The sequence below is a fragment of the Pseudophryne corroboree genome, chromosome 1 (assembly GCF_028390025.1).
Source record: "Pseudophryne corroboree isolate aPseCor3 chromosome 1, aPseCor3.hap2, whole genome shotgun sequence".
NCBI lineage: Eukaryota > Metazoa > Chordata > Amphibia > Anura > Myobatrachidae > Pseudophryne > Pseudophryne corroboree.
The window spans coordinates 751,007,050-751,025,599 of record NC_086444.1 but is presented as its reverse complement, the minus strand read 5'-3'; the positions used below and the strand labels follow the sequence as shown (position 1 = coordinate 751,025,599).

Sequence of the window (18,550 nt, the reverse complement as noted above, 5' to 3'; positions counted from 1 at the left end):
AGCATGTATGTATGAATCCATGTCTGTGCCGTATATGTACTAGATAAGCTTCGAGGTATTGTGAAGTATACATTTGTTAGGCGCGGTGGTTTTTGTCCGCGCTCTGACCGAGCAGCGGTCATGGCCGCCGTGCCTCTCACTCTGTATGCTCCCGCACGGCACCTAGCAACGCCAGGACGCCGTGCGCGCGATAACCGCCGGGTCCCTGGCAACGCTAGGACACCGTGCGCCCAGGGCCGCCGGGTCCATGGCAACGGGGACGCCACAGGCGGACCGCGTTCCCCGTTGCCATGAGAGTACTCACACCTGTTCTCCCCTGCTCGTGCAGCAAGGCAGCTGCACGACATTCATCAATCAGGCTCTGCACTGCCATTGGAGGGTTCCCTGTTATATGCCTCCTCAGTGCCTCACACAGACGCCGGTGATAGCTTCCTGCATGCTGTTCCTGCCTGGTAACGTCTGTTCCTGATTTAGCTGTATCTGGTTGATCCTGCTCCCTGTGCTCCCGAGTCCTGGAGTTCTGAAGCCGGTCCTGGGAATCCTTCCTGTCCAAAACGAACCTGTTGCAGTCATCCGAGGGTTCTCGTTATTTGGGGTTCTCTCCCGGTTTCGTGAGTAGCGGCTTCTGCCGCGAGTTGCGGCCTAGGCCGCTTTAACTTTGTATTACTTTTGTGTTGGAGGTTTTTGCGGAGGTTTCCGCTTTTCACTGTCCTCCCCAGAACTCGGCGGTGCCGTGTGGGGGAACGGACAGTGGTATCTTTTGTTGTCCTTTTTCCTTGGCGGCGTGCCGCACATACCTTTTAGTTTTAGGGTTGTTAGTGGCCCCTAAGTTCCTTTTTTTTTAAGTTAGAGGTCCCCTTGTTATTACCCTGTCTCGGTTCACGCTTTGTCTCTCTCTAAGACCTGGGTGCATCGGAGTTGGGCAGACCTAATCCACCCTTCAAACGCGGCTGCCGTGGGCCCAAGAAACCATAGTCATTCAGGCGTGAGTCGACCACACGGGTAAGACAACGGAGGTAGGGTGCTAGGGGCTATTCCCGTACCTCTCCTTAGTTCAGCGTCACGTTCTGGTGCTCTGAACTCGCATCACTACATCTCTCCAGTTCTGAGCATCAGGAACGTCACGTTATCACCGGCCTTAAAAAAAAAAAAAAAGTTAATTTTTTCTTTTGTATTGGTGGGCCTAGAAATTCGGCCTCATGAATCCGGCAGTTTTAGGTCCAAATCCCTGCCAGCTTTTGGCCAACCAGATTCAGGAACTAACTCAGATGGTTCAGGACCTTACTCTTCGGGTGAGATCGCAGGAAGATCTTTTGCGAGCCTCCAACCAAAAATGCATTTACCTGACCGTTTTTCGGGTAACCGAAAGGATTTTTTTAATTTTAAGGAAGCTTGTAAGCTTTATTTTTGTTTAAGGCCCCGTTCCTCTGGTACTGAGTCTCAACGGGTCGGGATTGTGATGTCTTTACTCCAAGGTGATCCACAGACCTGGGCTTTTGGGCTAAGAGCGGATGATGTTGCCTTGCTATCAGTAGATGCCTTTTTTAAGTCCTTAGGCCTTTTGTATGATGACCCTGATAGAGAAGCATCAGCTGAGAGCCACCTGCGTGCACTTAAGCAAGGGAAAAATCCAGCAGAGGTGTATTGTACCGAGTTTCGCCGTTGGTCGAACGACTGTGGCTGGAATGACCCGGCCCTGCGCAGTCAGTTTCGCCTCGGTTTGTCTGAAGTTATTAAAGACAGTCTCCTTCAGTACCCCACTCCTGAGACTCTAGACAAACTCATGGAGCTCGCTATTAAAATTGATCGTCGTCTCCGAGAGCGGAGGGCTGAAAGAGGAGCTACTTTTAGGCCTAGTCCATGTATATATACTTTTCCTGAGGACATCGAGGAGCCCATGCAAATGGGTCTCTCCCGGCTGTCCCCAGAGGAAAGAACCAGAAGGCTAAATTCTGGTCTTTGTTTGTATTGTGGTGGCAAGGGACATATCGCACGTAATTGCCCGAATAAGCAGGAAAATGCTCTGACCAAGTGAGTAGTGAGGGGGTTCACTTGGGTCTGCAGTTAATCTCCTCTAATGATTCCTTATTAGTTCCTGTAAAAATTTCCTTTGGTAGCCTCAGTTCGTTGGTGTCGGCCTTCGTCGACAGTGGAGCTGTGGGAAATTTCATGGATCTTGGTTGGGCTCAGGCTTTAGGCGTTCCACAGATACCCTTGGATAAACGTATCACCATGCACGGCTTGGATGGTGGTCCGCTTTCTAATGGGGTTATCACTCACCGCACACCTCCAGTACAACTGACAGTGGGGGCCCTACATTCAGAGAAAATCGAATTTTACCTTACCCATTGTCCGGCTGTCCCCATAGTTTTGGGTCACCCCTGGCTTGCCTTTCATAATCCCACCATAGATTGGTGGTCTGGGGAGATTTCCCAATGGGGTCCCTTTTGTGTTAAGGAGTGTATTTCCCGTCCAGTCCGGGTTGCGGCAGTCACCCCAGAACTTATTCCTTTGGAATATCAGGACTTTGCCGATGTTTTCTCGAAGGGTAATGCGGATGTACTGCCTCCCCATCGGTCCTATGACTGCGCTATTGATTTAGTTCCCGGTGCCTCTTTACCTAAGGGGAGATTATATGCCCTGTCCGGGCCGGAAACCGTGGCAATGAATGATTATATTCAGGAGAGCCTAAAAAAAGGCTTCATTAGGCCCTCGAAATCTCCATTAAGTGCAGGGTTCTTTTTATGGTGATGTTTACAGGGGCCATTAGTGCTAATTCCCACCTTGTAAACCGTGCAGATGAGACATGTCTGGTTTGGGCAGAGTTCAGTAAGGCTGACACAGCATGAGGTGTATGGATGGTCAGGTTGTGTCCTAACACTACATCTTCGCTTTTACTCACTAGCAAAGCTATCGCTGCAACACTTCGCAAGCATGTGGGGAGAGACCGCGCTACGGTGTCTAACTGTGCACTGTAGCAAGCTACCGGCCTGCTGGCATCACCATGTCTCTGAGTTAGGACACCTGCCACGCACCCAGCACTTTCCGTACCGTACAATTCAAAGGGTTTCCCATAATCTGGCATGCCTACTGCAGGTGCCTGTGATAGGCACTGTTTAAGTCTCTCAAATGCCAGTTCGGACTCATCTGTGTGAGAGATCCGATCTGGTTTGTTCGAGGAGACCATTTCTTGCAAAGTTAAAGCCAGTATGGAGAACACTGGGATCCAATTTCGGCAGTACCCACACATTCCAAGAAAAGTGTGGATCTGTTGCTGGGTTTGTGGCAGAGTCATGTCGCGAATCGCCTGTATTCTATCAGTGGTGAGGTGTCTAAGTCCTTGTGTCAAGCAATGTCCCAAATATTTTACCTTGGTCTGGCACAACTGCAACTTATCCTTTGAAACCTTGTGTCCCATATTAGAAAGGTGAAACAGAAGCTGATTCGTGTCTTTCAAGGACGATTCGAGTGAATCAGAACACAGCAGTAAGTCATCTACATACTGTATTAATACTGATACGCTCTCAGGTTGAAAGGATTGTAAACAGTCATGCAAAGCCTGGGAGAAAATACTTGGGCTGTCAATGAAACCTTGGGGTAGGCGAGTCCAGGTGTACTGTACTCCCCTGTATGTAAATGCAAACAGGTATTGGCTGTCAGGGTGCAGAGGGACAGAAAAGAAAGCAGAACAGAGGCCAATGACAGTGAAAAATTTTGCAGCAGGGGAATTTGCATGAGGATGACAGCTGGATTTGGCACTACGGGGAATTGGCTCTCAACTATCTTGTTTATCCCCCTTAGATCCTGCACTAGTCTGTAACCCCTCCCCCCACTCTTTTTCACAGGGAAGATGGGACTATTGGCAGTGCTGGACGTCCTAACTAGGATGCCCTGTTGTAGCAAGCGCTCTATGACTGGGTACACTCCTAATTCCACCTCTGGCTTCAGAGGATACTGAGGGATTTTTGGAGCTATCCTACCATCTTTTACTTGCACTACTACAGGAGCTACATTTGCCATTAATCCAGTGTCTTGTCCATCTTTGATCCAGAGGGATTCCGGTATCTGGGAGATCATTGCCTCTACCTTGGATGGACACTTGTCTATAACAGCAGAGTATGACATTAACTTTTGTGGGGTGTCTAACATATCCTGCACTTCCTGAACATGATTCTCGGGTATATCCAAGAAGACACCCTCAGGAGTACAATATATGACACACCTCATTTTACACAATAAATCTCTCCCAAGTAGATTAGTCGGAGCTGATGCAGCCAGCAAAAAGGAATGCTTGGTCTGTAAAGGCCCTATCGTAATCTCCGCTGGTCTACTTAAAGGGTAGTGTTGCACTATTCCTGTTACTCCCATTGCTGAAATTGTTTTACCCGTGGTTTTCATACCTACCGTCAAATTTAACACTGACCTGGCCGCCCCTGTATCTACAAAAAAAGGTAATGATCTACCAGCTACATCAACTGTGACCTCTGGTTCACTACCAAGGCTAGCAATCAACTTAACTGGCTGCAGACTACAGGTGTGGCCTAACCCCTATTGTATATTGTGACCCTCCTGCAGCGCGCTGGCAGCTACAATATGTGAGGGGGGTAACTGAGAATTTTCGGAGGCTTGCCAGTCCCTCCTAGGTGGATACGTCCTTGTTTCCCCTGCGTGTGGCTCATAATTTTTCCTATGTGATCCCTGATCCCAATTACGTGTATCATAATGTTCATATCCTGGTCTAGGGGGTCGGTATACCTTATGTGTGTCCTTATACCTACAATTCCGTGCATAATGTCCTTCCTTCTTACAGTTATAGCATACCACTACACGTAACTTACCATCAGGGGTCTGTGGTTTTGGCTGATGCGGCTTCGTTGTAAGGGCATTTATACTTACTGTCATCAGCTTATCCCCCTGTGACTCCCTGTGCTTAATAATGTTTCGATCGTGCTCGATAGCGGACTCTCCTAATGCAGCCACCGAGATACCTCTCCAGTTAGGTAGAGAGGTTTGTACCCTTGTTCTCAACGTTTATTTTAACCTGTCCATTAATACTGACACAGCTACCTCCCTGTGATGTACATTTTCCTTAATGTCCTCGACCCCAGTGTATCTAGCCATTTCCTGCAGCGCTCGATGGAAATATTCAGATGCCGTTTCACCTTCTTTTTGTCTTATGGAAAAGATTTTATTCCATTTTACAACAGTAGGGAAATATACTCCTAATTGCAGATTGATCTGTCGTACATTCTCCTGAGTGTACTCCTCAGTGAGAGGTACTTCTGCGTCTAATTTACAATCAGTAATAAATTTTGCAGGGTCAATATTGGAAGGTAGACATACTCGTAGCACTGTTCGCCAATCTTTGTTTGTGGGTTCGGTGGCATTACCTAATTCTTTAATAAACCTCTGGCATGCGACTAGATCCTTTCTGGGATCGGGAAATTCAGACATAATTGTCCTCAATTCTGTCCGGGACCAAGGACAATGCATAGCAATGTTCCTGATGGGAGTGACTCCCTGAGCGTCAGTCTTCCCATTGGGGACTGCGATCACCCTGACAGGATTCAATTCAATTACATCATTCTGAGTTGACTCCACAATCTGAGGTGCTATTGTCTCTGCATAATGTATGGTACCGTACTTACCTGTGGACACGACCTCACTTATCCCTCCGCTAGGGGGCCTTACAACTGATCTTACTGGTTGGGCCCTGCCCACCTGAGTGTTCTGTATGGTGGCTGCTAGAGAGCGTGCCGATATCGTGCTGGGCTCATCTTCTTGCTCGCAGTCCTGAGGGAAGTTTAAAATGGGATACAACTTGCACGGGTTAGCATTAGTACATTTATCAACTGTACTCTTATCCTATACCAGTATGCCATTGTCTGTAGCCACTTTCTCCCCTACAATATACGGTGGTGGTGGTGCGGTTGCCATCATTTTCCTGCTAGGTTTGGAACCTGCTGCGTGAGCTAGTTCCCTCTGCATATCGCCCTCTTGCTGCCATAAATTTAAACAGTTTGTGTGTCTGACCCTTTGCTTTCGGGATTTTATCAGACATATCCTAACCCTTAAATTCTGCAATACCTCTGGTTCAAAACTGCCTACCTTAGGGAATGGTTCCCTATCTTCCGCAGTCATACGTTTCCATTCATAGCACAAAATTTCTGCGTGTTGTCCATGCTTCTCACACATTATGAACCTCGCTGACCCCCTGGGCCGCGGAATGTCAACCTGAACCCTGGTTGACCGTCCCTTACTTGAGCAACTGGCCCCCATATTTTGCAGGTATTGCCGTCCCGGCTAATCCTACAAAAAAACAAAATACTCAATATAAGGCAACGGTGAAAGTTCTACGAGTGCTTTCACCCACTCACCGCCCACGTTGGCCAATACTACCAAACACTGTAGTTAGCGGAGGTACGTACCCAACCTAGGGCCCCTATGTAACCTCTATTTACTGGAAGTATATGGGAGTGACTTACCCTTTCCAGTAAATATTGGTTGTTGGAGATTTCCTGAGTGACCAGCGAAACTCCCTTTAAAAAAAAAATTGACACAAATCACGCTTGCGTATGCTATATCCAGCGCTAATGATCCCGCGATTTTACGCAAAGCTCGTAAAAAGGGTATCACGTTGCGCTAAGTATTGCACCCACGAATACGCGGTCCAATCGCACAGCATATAGGTTACTGTTACTTATCCGCCGTACGACCAATGTAATCGATTTTTCAGGCTGCGAAACCTCAGCCGGAGCGTATCAATCAAAAGGCCTATATGGGTATCTTCGCTAACCCCCTGGGATGCGGTATCTAAACAGAAAGCTCGCTGACCTTTGGTCTGCGGTACTCTAAACCTTCGCTGACCTTCTGGCCTGCGGTATCTGCTACCTTGCTCCTTTGTACTTCAATTTATATTAACGTGAGCCAGCTAATTCTCACGCCACCAAGTCTCCACTCACCTGGTGTACCACCTCTACGGGATCCCGAATTCACTGGGTCCACAAAAACCTTTATTATGTTTGCACACTCACGTTCGTTCACTCAAATACACTTTGGTTTTTCTGTACAGAAAATTAACTTTCATTCAGATAAACAGCCTTAGTACCAGAGGTAATACAGTAAAAAAGGTATTATTTAAACTAAATCTTGGAAACTGAGCAATTTGTGCTATTGTCGCGTGGCTACCGTCCCGCGCCTAAACTAAACAATGCTATTGTGTAATTTGTACTTAGCGGCCGTACCCTTACGCACGTTGCGTAAACACGCGACCGTGCGTATGTCTTTACGTTGCGTACGCAGTCCCGTACTTTGTCAGAGACACGTGTACAGAAACCGTACGTCCGCAATAGTACAAATCCCACACTTCTATAAATGTAAGCGATATTACCTATAATCATTTACTTAACACAACACAGTATCTTTCTGTATAAACCTGTTTAACTAGGCCAGACTGTATTTGTGTTTTACGTTTACTTCCTTAATATCTAGTCTATGTCTTAACTAAATAGCAACAAATTTCTCCGTACAGGTCAAAATAAATCTAATAATCAATACTTATGGCAACAATGCGAGCAGGTATACAAAGTATGGGTGTATCCTTGTGTTGTGTACGCGTTTGACGCCAAACAGAAATTCACAGACTTTTAAAATAGCTTTGCGTATTTACCTTACGGATCCCACCAGCATCCCTACAAACCATGCAGAGCAGACGCCATCTTATCAGCAATGAGATAGGGTTTACCAGTGTATTCTACGGCCAGGAAAAGGCTTACGTAGGATACCTGTCGCCCTTTGCTGATAGATAAAGTCTGCTTTCACCTGCTAGGTTGTGGGTATGAGGAAAAACCGGACGATGCCCCCAATTGATAATGTCGATATTATCTTAAACCATAAAGCTATACCTTTAAACACACTTTTACCATGGAGCCGCTGTGGCCGCTATACTTAATATACACGCTACGCACTTTGTATGCTATTTGCGTACAGAGTTTCGTACGTTGTACGGACTTGGCGTACACACGCCGCGCTGGGGGTACAAAGTACGCACAGCGCGCGCGCACACTCTTGATAAACTTTAAACCTTATTAGTAATGCAATGCAGTGATGTTATACCTTAAACCTTACGCAGCGCTGACGGTATAAAGTACCCGCAGTGCGTACACACCTTATCAATACACTCTTACACCTTATACAGTTAAATACGCTTTTAAACCCTAGCAGGGAAAAGAGGACACAACACCGATTTGTAGTTAAACACTGGGATCCGAAACCTCAGCGTATATATCTGAAAGGGGATAACAATACAATCTATACACTACAAAATACAACCGAGTAAAATGGCTACAGTCAATGTACATACGTGAGAATATTCGCTTGCGCAACCTGGGCCAGTCCTCCGCTCATCAGGTAGATAGTGTTCAGAGTCTTCTGACCGGCCAGGCAGCAACAGGCTTTTTATACACAACTTCCGTAAACAATACAATGGTTACTGTAATCCCTTTGTTCATTGGACACAGAGATGCATCTTTACATTACAGGAGAGGTCATAGGTTGATTTGAAAAGGTGGGCGATGTCTTTCCCAACTGCTCTTGTGGGTGGTCTCCTCTGGATTCCTGCCGCATACATAATATACAGTAAATACCGTTTATATCTATATTCTACTTCTGCACATAACTATACGCAGGAACATGTGATCTTCCTCTAACCAACACCGGAATGTTACCCTTAAAATACCCTACAGCTGGATACTAGACATCACCCTATAACCTTAGTCTGTCCCTTCCTATCATGTAAAGGCAAATCCCTTAGTCCTGGAATCATTTAAAATGTTGATACTTGCTGATGTGGTGCAGGGGGGCTATGTGTACAATGTGCACTATTTGGGTTAAATATGTAATGTTTTGATAACCCTCTATGCGCTCACAAACTCCGCCACAAATACTCATACCACGCGCAGGATCGCGGGAGCGATCATACGCAAATTGCGGATATGTGCATGCACGGCGGAACAAGTGCACGCGCAGCGGGCATGTGTGTGTGGTTAGTACGTGGTGTGTGTGCTACAATATTTTTCGACTTTGACACCAGCCTCGGAGACTTGCATCCGTGGTTATTAGGACCCAGTCGTGAATCCCAAACCTGCGTCCCTCTAGTAGGTGAAAACTGTGTAGCCACCACAACAGCGAAATCCTGGCTTTGGGGGACAGGATTATTTTCCGGTGCATGTGTAGGTGGGATCCGGACCACTTGTCCAACAGGTCCCACTGGAATACTCTGGCATGAAATCGGCCAAACTGTATGGCCTCGTAGGCCGCTACCATTTTCTTCAACAACCGAATGCATTGATGGATCGACACCCTTGTTGGTTTCAGTATTTGTTTGACCATTTTTCCACTGTAACAAATACACTCCGTACTTCTGTGTCCAAAATCATCCCTAAAAAGGACAATCTTGTCGTCGGTTCCAACTGCGACTTTGGAAAATTCATGATCCAACCGTGTTGTTGGAGTATTGACAGGGAGAGTGCGATGTTCTGCACCAACTGTGCCCTGGATCTCGCTTTTATCAGGAGATCGTCCAGATACAGAATAATATTGACTCCTTTTTAACGAAGGAGGACCATCATCTCCACCATCACCTTGGTGAATACCCTCGGTGCCGTGGAGAGTCCGAACGGCAACGTCTGGAACTGGTAATGGCAATCCTGTACTGCAAATCTCAGATAAGCTTGGTGAGGAGGATTAATGGGAACATGCAAGTAAGCATCCTTTATGTTTACTTACACCATGAAGTCCCCCTCCTCCAGACTGGAAATCACTACCCTCAGGGATTCCATCTTGAACATGAACCTTTTCAGGTAGAGATTCAGATTTTTCAGGTTTAAAATCGGTCTGACCGAGCCATTCGGCTTCGGAACTACGAAGAGGCTTGAATAAAAAACCTTCTCTTTGCTGTGCCAAGGGTACCAGGACAATGACCTGATCCTGACATAATTTTTGAATTGCCGTTGTTACTGCCTCTCTTCCCGGAAGAGAAGCTGGCAAGGTCGATTTGAAAAATCGGCACTGGGGGACGTCTTGAAACTCTAGTTTGTACCCATGGGACTCTATTTGTAAGACCCATTGGTCCAGGCCAGATTGAATCCAGATTTGGCTGAAAAGTTTCAGATGTGCTCCCACCCGAGTGGACTCCCGCAAGGGAGCCCCAGCGTTATGCTGCAGATTTGGCAGAAGCAGGGGTGGTCGGGAGCCGCTGCGGATTTCTTTCCTTTTCCCCTTCCCCTACCTGCAAAAAAAGGGGGAACCTTGGGCCTTTTTGTATTTGTTGGGCCGAAAGGACTGCATGTGAGAATGATGTGTCTTTTTCGCCGGTGTAGGAGCATAAGGCAAGAATGTCGACTTACCTGCCGTAGCCGCTGAGACTAACGCATCCAGCCCATCACCAAACAAGGCCTCACCTTTATACGGGAGAGCCTCCATATTTCTTTTGGAATCTGCATCAGCATTCCACTGGCGAATACACAACGCCCTCCGAGCCGATACTGCCATGGTAGCGGTTCTTGATCCCAAGATACCAATATATTTCATGGTTTCTAGTATGTACGCAGCAGCGTCTTTGATATGACCTAACTTTAGGAGTATCTCGTCTCCATCTATTGTGTCAATGTCTAATGACAAGTTTTCTGACCACTTTTCAATAGCACTACTCACCCACGCACAGACAATGGTAGGCCTGAGTAGTGTCCCATTGGCCACATCAATAGATCACCTCACTCACTTGCGGTCTGTCGGCTCCTTAAGTGAAGCCATTCCAGGCGCAGGGAGAAACACCTTTTCTCTTTTATGACAGGGCCCTGTCTAAAATGCGGGGTGACTCCCACCTTTTTTGGAAAAAGGTAAGCTGCCTGATATTCTTTTGGGAATCAGAAATTTCTTTTCAGGTTAAATCAGACTCCCTCCAAGAGACTGTTCAACTCCTGAGGTGGAGGGAAAATTACATTACTTCTTTACTAAAGTAAACCCTCTCCTTGTGGTAAAAGAGGGGGCTTCGTAACTTCTAACACCTCCTTTATAGCTAAAACATGTTTTGAATGCTTTTTTGCTAACTTAGGACCTATTCCCCTGGAATCACTAGTGTCGACACAGGAATCAGAGTCCGTGTCGGTATCAGTTTGTACTACTTGTGCAAATTTGTATGTGACCCAGAAAGGTCCCTGTGGATGAAAGGCAGAACTATTAAAAGTCACATCTTCAACAGATTATTTTCATTTTCTGTATGAGATTCAGTCCAACCTCTTACTGATATGATTCACACTATCATGTAACCTTTCACCCAGTCAGGCTCTTGGTGTGATATTACACCTCTGTGTCCCTAACATGTCTCCACAGAGTTCCCTGCCACAGACATGTCACACATGTGCAGAACCACACCACAGACACTCCGGGATTTATAGGTGACAGACCCACAGTAAAATCTGTCAGAGGGACACAGATAGGAGTTTTCCAGTTCACAACCCAGCGCCAGTAACACAATGTCTGTGAACACAAAATGCCCACTGACATTTAGCGCTTTTATAATGTTAATCACACAATTATATAGCACCAAATTCACTGTGCCTCCCCCTGTTTTGCACTCTGATACTTGTTCAGTAGTGGAGGAGGACCAGTGTTGTCTCTGCAGCCTGAGGAGAGAGAGAAAATGGTGCTGAGCAGTGTGCTGGCTGACTGAGGAGGAAGCTCCACTCTTCAATGGTGTTTCTCCTCAGCTTTTATGACGTCATTTTTTAAACTGGTGGGGGTAGGACTGTGCCTCAACAACTTATGCCCCTTATTTATGCAAGTTTCCATAGGTTTCATGCTGCCCAGGGCGCCCCCCCCCCCCCGCCATGCACCCTGCAGTGCCTGTGTATGTGTGGGCAACATGGCGCGCTGCGCTCCCGCCAGCCGCGGGGTACCTTTAGCCGTCACTTTCTTGATTGAAGATCTGTCTTCTAACACTCACCTGTCTTCTGACTTCTGGCTCTGTGAGGGGGGTGACGGCATGCTGTGGGAGTGAGCATCTAGGCACAGCTAGCATTTAGTTCCCTTCAGGAGCTAATGGTGTCCTGTCAGCCAGAAGCAGAGTCATGAAACTCTTTAGGAAGTTGGTTCCTACTTCTGCCCCCTCAGTCCCACGAAGCAGGGAGTCTGATGCCAGCAGATCTCCCTGAAAATAAAAAACCTAACAAGTCTTTTCAGAGAAACTCAGTAGAGCTCCTCAGAGTGCATCCAGTCGACCTGGGCACATTTCTAAAACTGAGGTCTGGAGGAGGGGCATAGAGGGAGGAGCCAGTTCACACCCAATGAAAAGTCTTTAGAGTGCCCATGTCTCCTGCGGATCCCGTCTATACCCCATGGTCTTGATGTCGTCCCCAGCATCCTCTAGGACGTATGAGAAAGGATTCCCCCCCCCCCCTATCTACAGCGCAGAGACTTGCTGCAGATGCAGTGGCATACCCTCCAGCTGTACCTTTTTGGCAGGTGCAGTACCTTCTTTTTATGGTCTGTACCGATTTTTGGCTATCCAAACTTCCATTGAAAGTATAGGGGAAGGGGCGTGGCCACACCACTGTTCCAGTGGCCACGCCCCCTTTTATAATTTGCAGTGCTTTTTATGTGTAAATTGTTGGAGGATATGTTGCTGCAGATGCAGTGGGCCTATTTTTGGGTGTGGACCTGGAGCTGCAGCTCCATCAGCCCCATTGTTAATCCTGCTCTGGGAACACACAGTAGCTAAAGGGCAGAGCCTCCCATTGGATGTAACCTGTGTGGGAGGGCGTTTCTCGCCCAGTCAGCTGTGGACTGGGTGTGATAGACCTGCTGCTAACCCAATGAGAGCTCCTAGCCACTCCCAGCATTATACACACAGGCACAAAGTCACAGATCTGGGCTAGGGGCCTAATTCTGAGTTGATCGCAGCAGCAATTTTGTTAGCAGTTAGGCAAAACCATGTGCACTGCAGGGGGGACAGATATAACATGTGCAGAGAGAGTTAGATTTGGGTTGGGTGTATTCAAACTGAAATCTAAATTGCAGTGTAAAAATAAAGCAGACAGTATTTACCCCGCACAGAAATGAAATAACCCACCCAAATCTAATTCTCTCTGCACATGTTATATCTGCCTCCCCTGCAGTAGACATGGTTTTGCCCAATTGCTAACAAACTTGCTGCTGCGATCAACTCAGAATTACCCCCAATATTATATAAGAGATATATGTCATTATCTCAGTAGCAGTGGCGTAACTACTGCCCCCGCAGTCCTCGCGGTGGCTTGGGGGTGAGGGGCTGCGGGGGCGCCACTGACTTAGCACAGATTGACATGCGGACGAGCGTCCGCATGTCAATCTGTGGTCTCCTTCCCTCCGCTGCTGTGTTGGAGGGACACGGAGGGCAGAGCGCGCGCCTCTCCCGTATCCCTCCTGGCTCTCCGGCCGGTCTAATAAAGGAAGTGCCGTTCGTGAGCACTGATTGGCTCACGAACCGGCACTTCCTTTATTAGACCGGCCGGAGAGCCAGGAGGGACACGGGAGAGGCGCGCGATCTGCCCTCCGTGTCCCTCCAACACAAAGGAGGAGGGGGAGGGGAAGCAGGCACTGAGGAGGGCATATGTGGCACTGTGGGGAAAATCTGGCACTGGAGGGATATACCTGGCACTGTGGGGGAATATCTGGCACTGGGGGCATATACCTGGCACTGTGGGGGAATATCTGGCACTTGGGGGAGCAGGCACTGAGGGGGCATATGTGGCACTGTGGGGGAATATCTGGCACTGGGGGCATATACCTGGCACTGTGGGGGAATATCTGGCACAAGGGGCATATACCTGGCACTGTGGGGGAATATCTGGCACAGGGGGCATATACCTGGCACTGTGGGGGAATATCTGGCACTGGGAGGAGCAGGCACTGAGGGGGCATATGTGGCACTGTGGGGGAATATCTGGCACTGGGGGCATATACCTGGCACTGTGGGGGAATATCTGGCACTTGGGGGAGCAGGCACTGTGGGGGAATACCTGGCACTGGGGGCATATACCTGACACTGTGGGGGAATATCTGGCACAGGGGGCATATACCTGGCACTGTGGGGGAATACCTGGCACTTGGGGGAGCAGGCACTGAGGGGGCATATGTAGCACTGTGGGGGAATATCTGGCACTGGGGGCATATACCTGGCACTGTGGGGAATATCTGGCACTGGGAGGAGCAGGCACTTAGGGGGCATATGTGGCACTGTGGGGGAATATCTGGCACTGGGGGCATATACCTGGCACTGTGGGGGAATATCTGGCACTTGGGGGAGCAGGCACTGTGGGGGAATACCTGGCACTGGGGGCATATATCTGGCACAGGGGGCATATACCTGGCACTGTGGGGGAATATCTGGTACTGGGGGGAGCAGGCACTGAGGGGGCATATGTGGCACTGTGGGGGAATATCTGGCACTGGGGCATATACCTGGCACTGTGGGGGAATATCTGGCACTGGGGGGAGCAGGCACTGAGGGGGCATATGTGGCACTGTGGGGGAATATCTGGCACTGGGGGCATATACCTGGCACTGTGGGGGAATATCTGGCACTGAGGGGAGCAGGCACTGAGGGGGCATATGTGGCACTGTGGGGGAATATCTGGCACTGGGGGCATAAGTGGCACTGGGGGGGTATATTTGGCACTGGGGGCATGTACCTGGCACTGTGGGGGAATATCTGGGACTGGGGGCATATACCTGGCACTGTGGGGGAATATCTGGCACTGGGGGCATATGTGGCACTGGGGGGGGGTATATTTGGCACTGGGGGCATGTACCTGGCACTGTGGGGGAATATCTGGCACTGGGGGCATATGTGGCACTGGGAGCACGGCCCTAGCAACAAGCACTACCCCCTAGCAACGAGCACGACACCCAGTGCATGAAACCCCTGGCAACGAGCATGACACCCTGAGCATGAAAATCCCTGGCACCGTGCATGGAACCAAGAGCATGAAACCCCTGGCAACGAGCAGGTAATTTAAAAGTAATTAGAAGACTTACTGTAGAACTTAATGTGTAATGGGCATTACGGTGTGTGGCATAATGTATCACTGACATTGCGGTGTGTGTCATAATGTGTCAGGCATTACGGTGTGTTGTATACTATATCACGGGCATTGTGGTATGTGGTATAATGTCTCAGGGGCATTGCAGTGTGGCATGATGTATAACGGGCATTGCGGTGTGTGGCATAGGGTATAACGGCACTGCGGTATGTGTCATAGGCATTACGGTGTATGGTATACTATATCACGGGCATTGTGATACGTGGTATAATGTCTCAGGGTCATTGCAGTGTGTGGCATAATGTATCACGGACATTGCGGTGTGTGTCATAATGTGTCAGGCATTACGGTGTGTTGTATACTATATCACGGGCATTGTGGTATGTGGTATAATGTCTCAGGATCATTGCGGTGTGTGTCATACTGTGTCACAGACATTGTATGTGCTATAATGTATCAGGGGCATTGCAGTGTGTAGCATAATGTATAACGGGCATTGCGATTCCTGTCATAATGTGTCACATGCATTACGGTGTGTGGCATAATGTGTCGGGGGCATTACAGTGTGTGCATATTGTGTCATGTGCATTATTGTGTGTGGCATAATGTCTGAGGGCCTTTGCAGTATGTGGCATAATGTATACTGGGCATTACTATAAGGAGGAAAAATGACAAATAATGTAAGGGGCATGAATCAGGATTATTTTTCTTTCCTGTGGTGGCTAACGTCTGGGAGTGCAGGCTGCAAAACTGGGGTATAAGGTAGTCTTTTCCTGTAACGCCACGCCCCTTTATGTGAAGCCACTCCCATTTAAACAAAGCCACGCCCCTTTTTGGCGGCGCTCGCCCGCATGTTTGTCCCTTTACTAGTGCCAATTATGGGGGGGGGGGGGGGGGCGCCAAAGGATTTTTTGGCTTGGGGGAGAAAAATTTCTAGTTACGCCACTGCTCAGTAGGGTACCCAAAAATGTGGGATTTTCCACAGGGATACTCAACCTGTATAATAAAAGGCTAACGCTAATCCCCACCTCTATGGGGGGGAGAATTCAAGTGTTTTGCGGTGGCCACTAGATGGCACCTGATGGAGCAATGTACAGTAAGTGTTGCTCCATTTGGGCACTCACAGCTGCCGGCGCTGACATTACTATTATGTTTTGACAGACTGGTATCTAGTACTAATAGTGGCTGTTGTTTTCCTGGGTACTCCACTAGGCCTGGGCAGAGTGAATGACATTATGAGGATGAGGGGCTGCATAATAGCACGCAATTCTAAATTGCATTTAGGCATTAATTTGTACATATAATGAATTTCATTTGAAATCTGCTGTGTCACAAAACAATGTTAATTCTGTATAGCTAAGATTTTCAAACCATGGGGTCTATGTACTAAACCTTGGAAAGTGATAAAGTGGATGGAGCTAAAGTACCAACCAATCAGCTCCTGTTATTTTTTAAACACAGTTTGTAACATGACAGTGGAGCAGCTTGTGCAGGAGAGGACCGCTAAGCACATATAAACATTCATGTGTAGATGTATATAATATACAGTATGTGCTGGCAGTGTATCCGGATCAGCAGTGGCGCTGTATACCACAGACGGCGTGCAGAACCCAGGGCTTGGCATTAAGATTCCCTCTCCTAAGCATGCCCTCAGTCTTCTGTGAAACTAGTGAATGAGAGTCTGGGGAAGGGCTTAGGAGAGAGAAGCCTAATGCCAAGTCCTGCAGCTGCCGCGTGTTAGGAGCTGATTGGCTTGACTTTATCTCCGTCCACTTTATCTCTATACAAGGTGTGTACATAGACCCCATATTACTAATGCTAGATTAAATCTAATTTAAATACGTTTACATACCTCCCAACTTGACAGTCCCCTAAAGAGGGACACACGCGCGGCTTCGCGGCTCCCGAAAAAGGGGCGTGACATAAGAAAAAGGGGCGTGACTTCGCGAGAGAACCCGCGATCGCGAGCCACGCCCCATTTTCGTCACTGAGAGGGCATGCCCAGCGCTCTGTGAGCCGCTGGCATGCCCCCTCTCCCTCTGAATCCAGTGAATAAGCAGGGCAGCGAGACATAGAGACTCCCAACTGCCCCCCTCACCGCGGGACACTGCGGCCCGCGGGGTGGACAGCGGGACAGTCCCCAAAAAACGGGACTGTCCCGCGAAAATCGGGACAGTTGGGAGGTATGCGTTTATAATTATATTTTAATTTTACATGTTGAAATCAATTTTGTTCTTCAAATATATTTATTTGTGTGGCATTACGTAAGTGTCCACTAGCAGAGGTTCTTCTAACATTAGTCTTTCTTTTGTCTTCTAGAAGTCAAAGAAAAGGCAGGCTTTATCACACCTGTTCCAGGAGGAGTGGGACCAATGACCGTGGCAATGCTTCTGAAGAACACTCTGATGGCCGCCAAGAATCTTGTTCACTAAAACATTGGGGTGATTCCGAGTTGATCGCTTGCTGGCGTTTTTAGCAGCATAGCGATCAGGCTAAAAACCGGCTGTTCTGCGCATGCGTATGGGCCGCAGGGTGCACGCACCAAGTAATTTCACACAAAAAGAAGGAATTTTACACAGGGCCGAGAGACGCGTTTCAGTCGCTCTGCTGATTAGTGAGTGATTGACAGGAAGTGGGTGTTTCTGGGCGGAAACTGACCGTTTTCCAGGAGTGTGCTAAAAAGCGCAGGCGTGTCAGGCTAAAATGCAGTAGTGGCTGGGGAAACGGGGGAGTGGCTGGCCGAACGCAGGGCGTGTTTGTGACGTCAAAGCAGGAACTAAACGGACTGAGGTGATCGCAATCTAGGAGTAGGTCTGGAGCTACTCTGAAACTGCAAGAAAATAAGATTTTACTCACCGGTAAATCTATTTCTCGTAGTCCGTAGTGGATGCTGGGTACTCCGTAAGGACCATGGGAATAGACGGGCTCCGCAGGAGACTGGGCACTCTAAAGAAAAGATTAGGTACTACATCTGGTGTGCACTGGCTCCTCCCTCTATGCCCCTCCTCCAGACCTCAGTTAGGGAAACTGTGCCCGGAAGAGCTGACATTACTAGGAAAGGATTTGGAATCCAGGGTGGGACTCATACCAGCCACACCAATCACACCGTACAACTTGTGATAATTATACCCAGTTAACAGTATGAACAACAACTGAGCCTCATTAAACTGATGGCTCAGAACAAAAAACCCTATAGTTAAGCAATAACTATATACAAGTATTGCAGAAATCCGCACTTGGGACGGGCTCCCAGCATCCACTACGGACTACGAGAAATAGATTTACCGGTTAGTAAAATATTATTTTCTCTGACGTCCTAGTGGATGCTGGGTACTCCGTAAGGACCATGGGGATTATACCAAAGCTCCCAAACGGGCGGGAGAGTGCGGATGACTCTGCAGCACCGAATGAGCAAACTCAAGGTCCTCCTCAGCCAGGGTATCAAACTTGTAGAATTTTGCAAACGTGTT

At 48.2% G+C, this 18,550-nt stretch overlaps 1 protein-coding gene across 1 annotated transcript in view; it reads left to right on the top strand.

Annotated features, from left to right (window-relative positions):
* MTHFD2L (methylenetetrahydrofolate dehydrogenase (NADP+ dependent) 2 like) overlaps positions 1–17,512 on the top strand; it is a 441,513-nt gene extending 424,001 nt beyond the window's left edge. The window contains exon 8 of the mRNA XM_063955585.1: positions 17,400–17,512. Coding sequence (XP_063811655.1) covers positions 17,400–17,512 — 113 coding nt within the window. The remainder of the gene's footprint in view (positions 1–17,399) is intronic.
* The last annotated feature ends 1,038 nt before the right edge of the window (positions 17,513–18,550 follow it).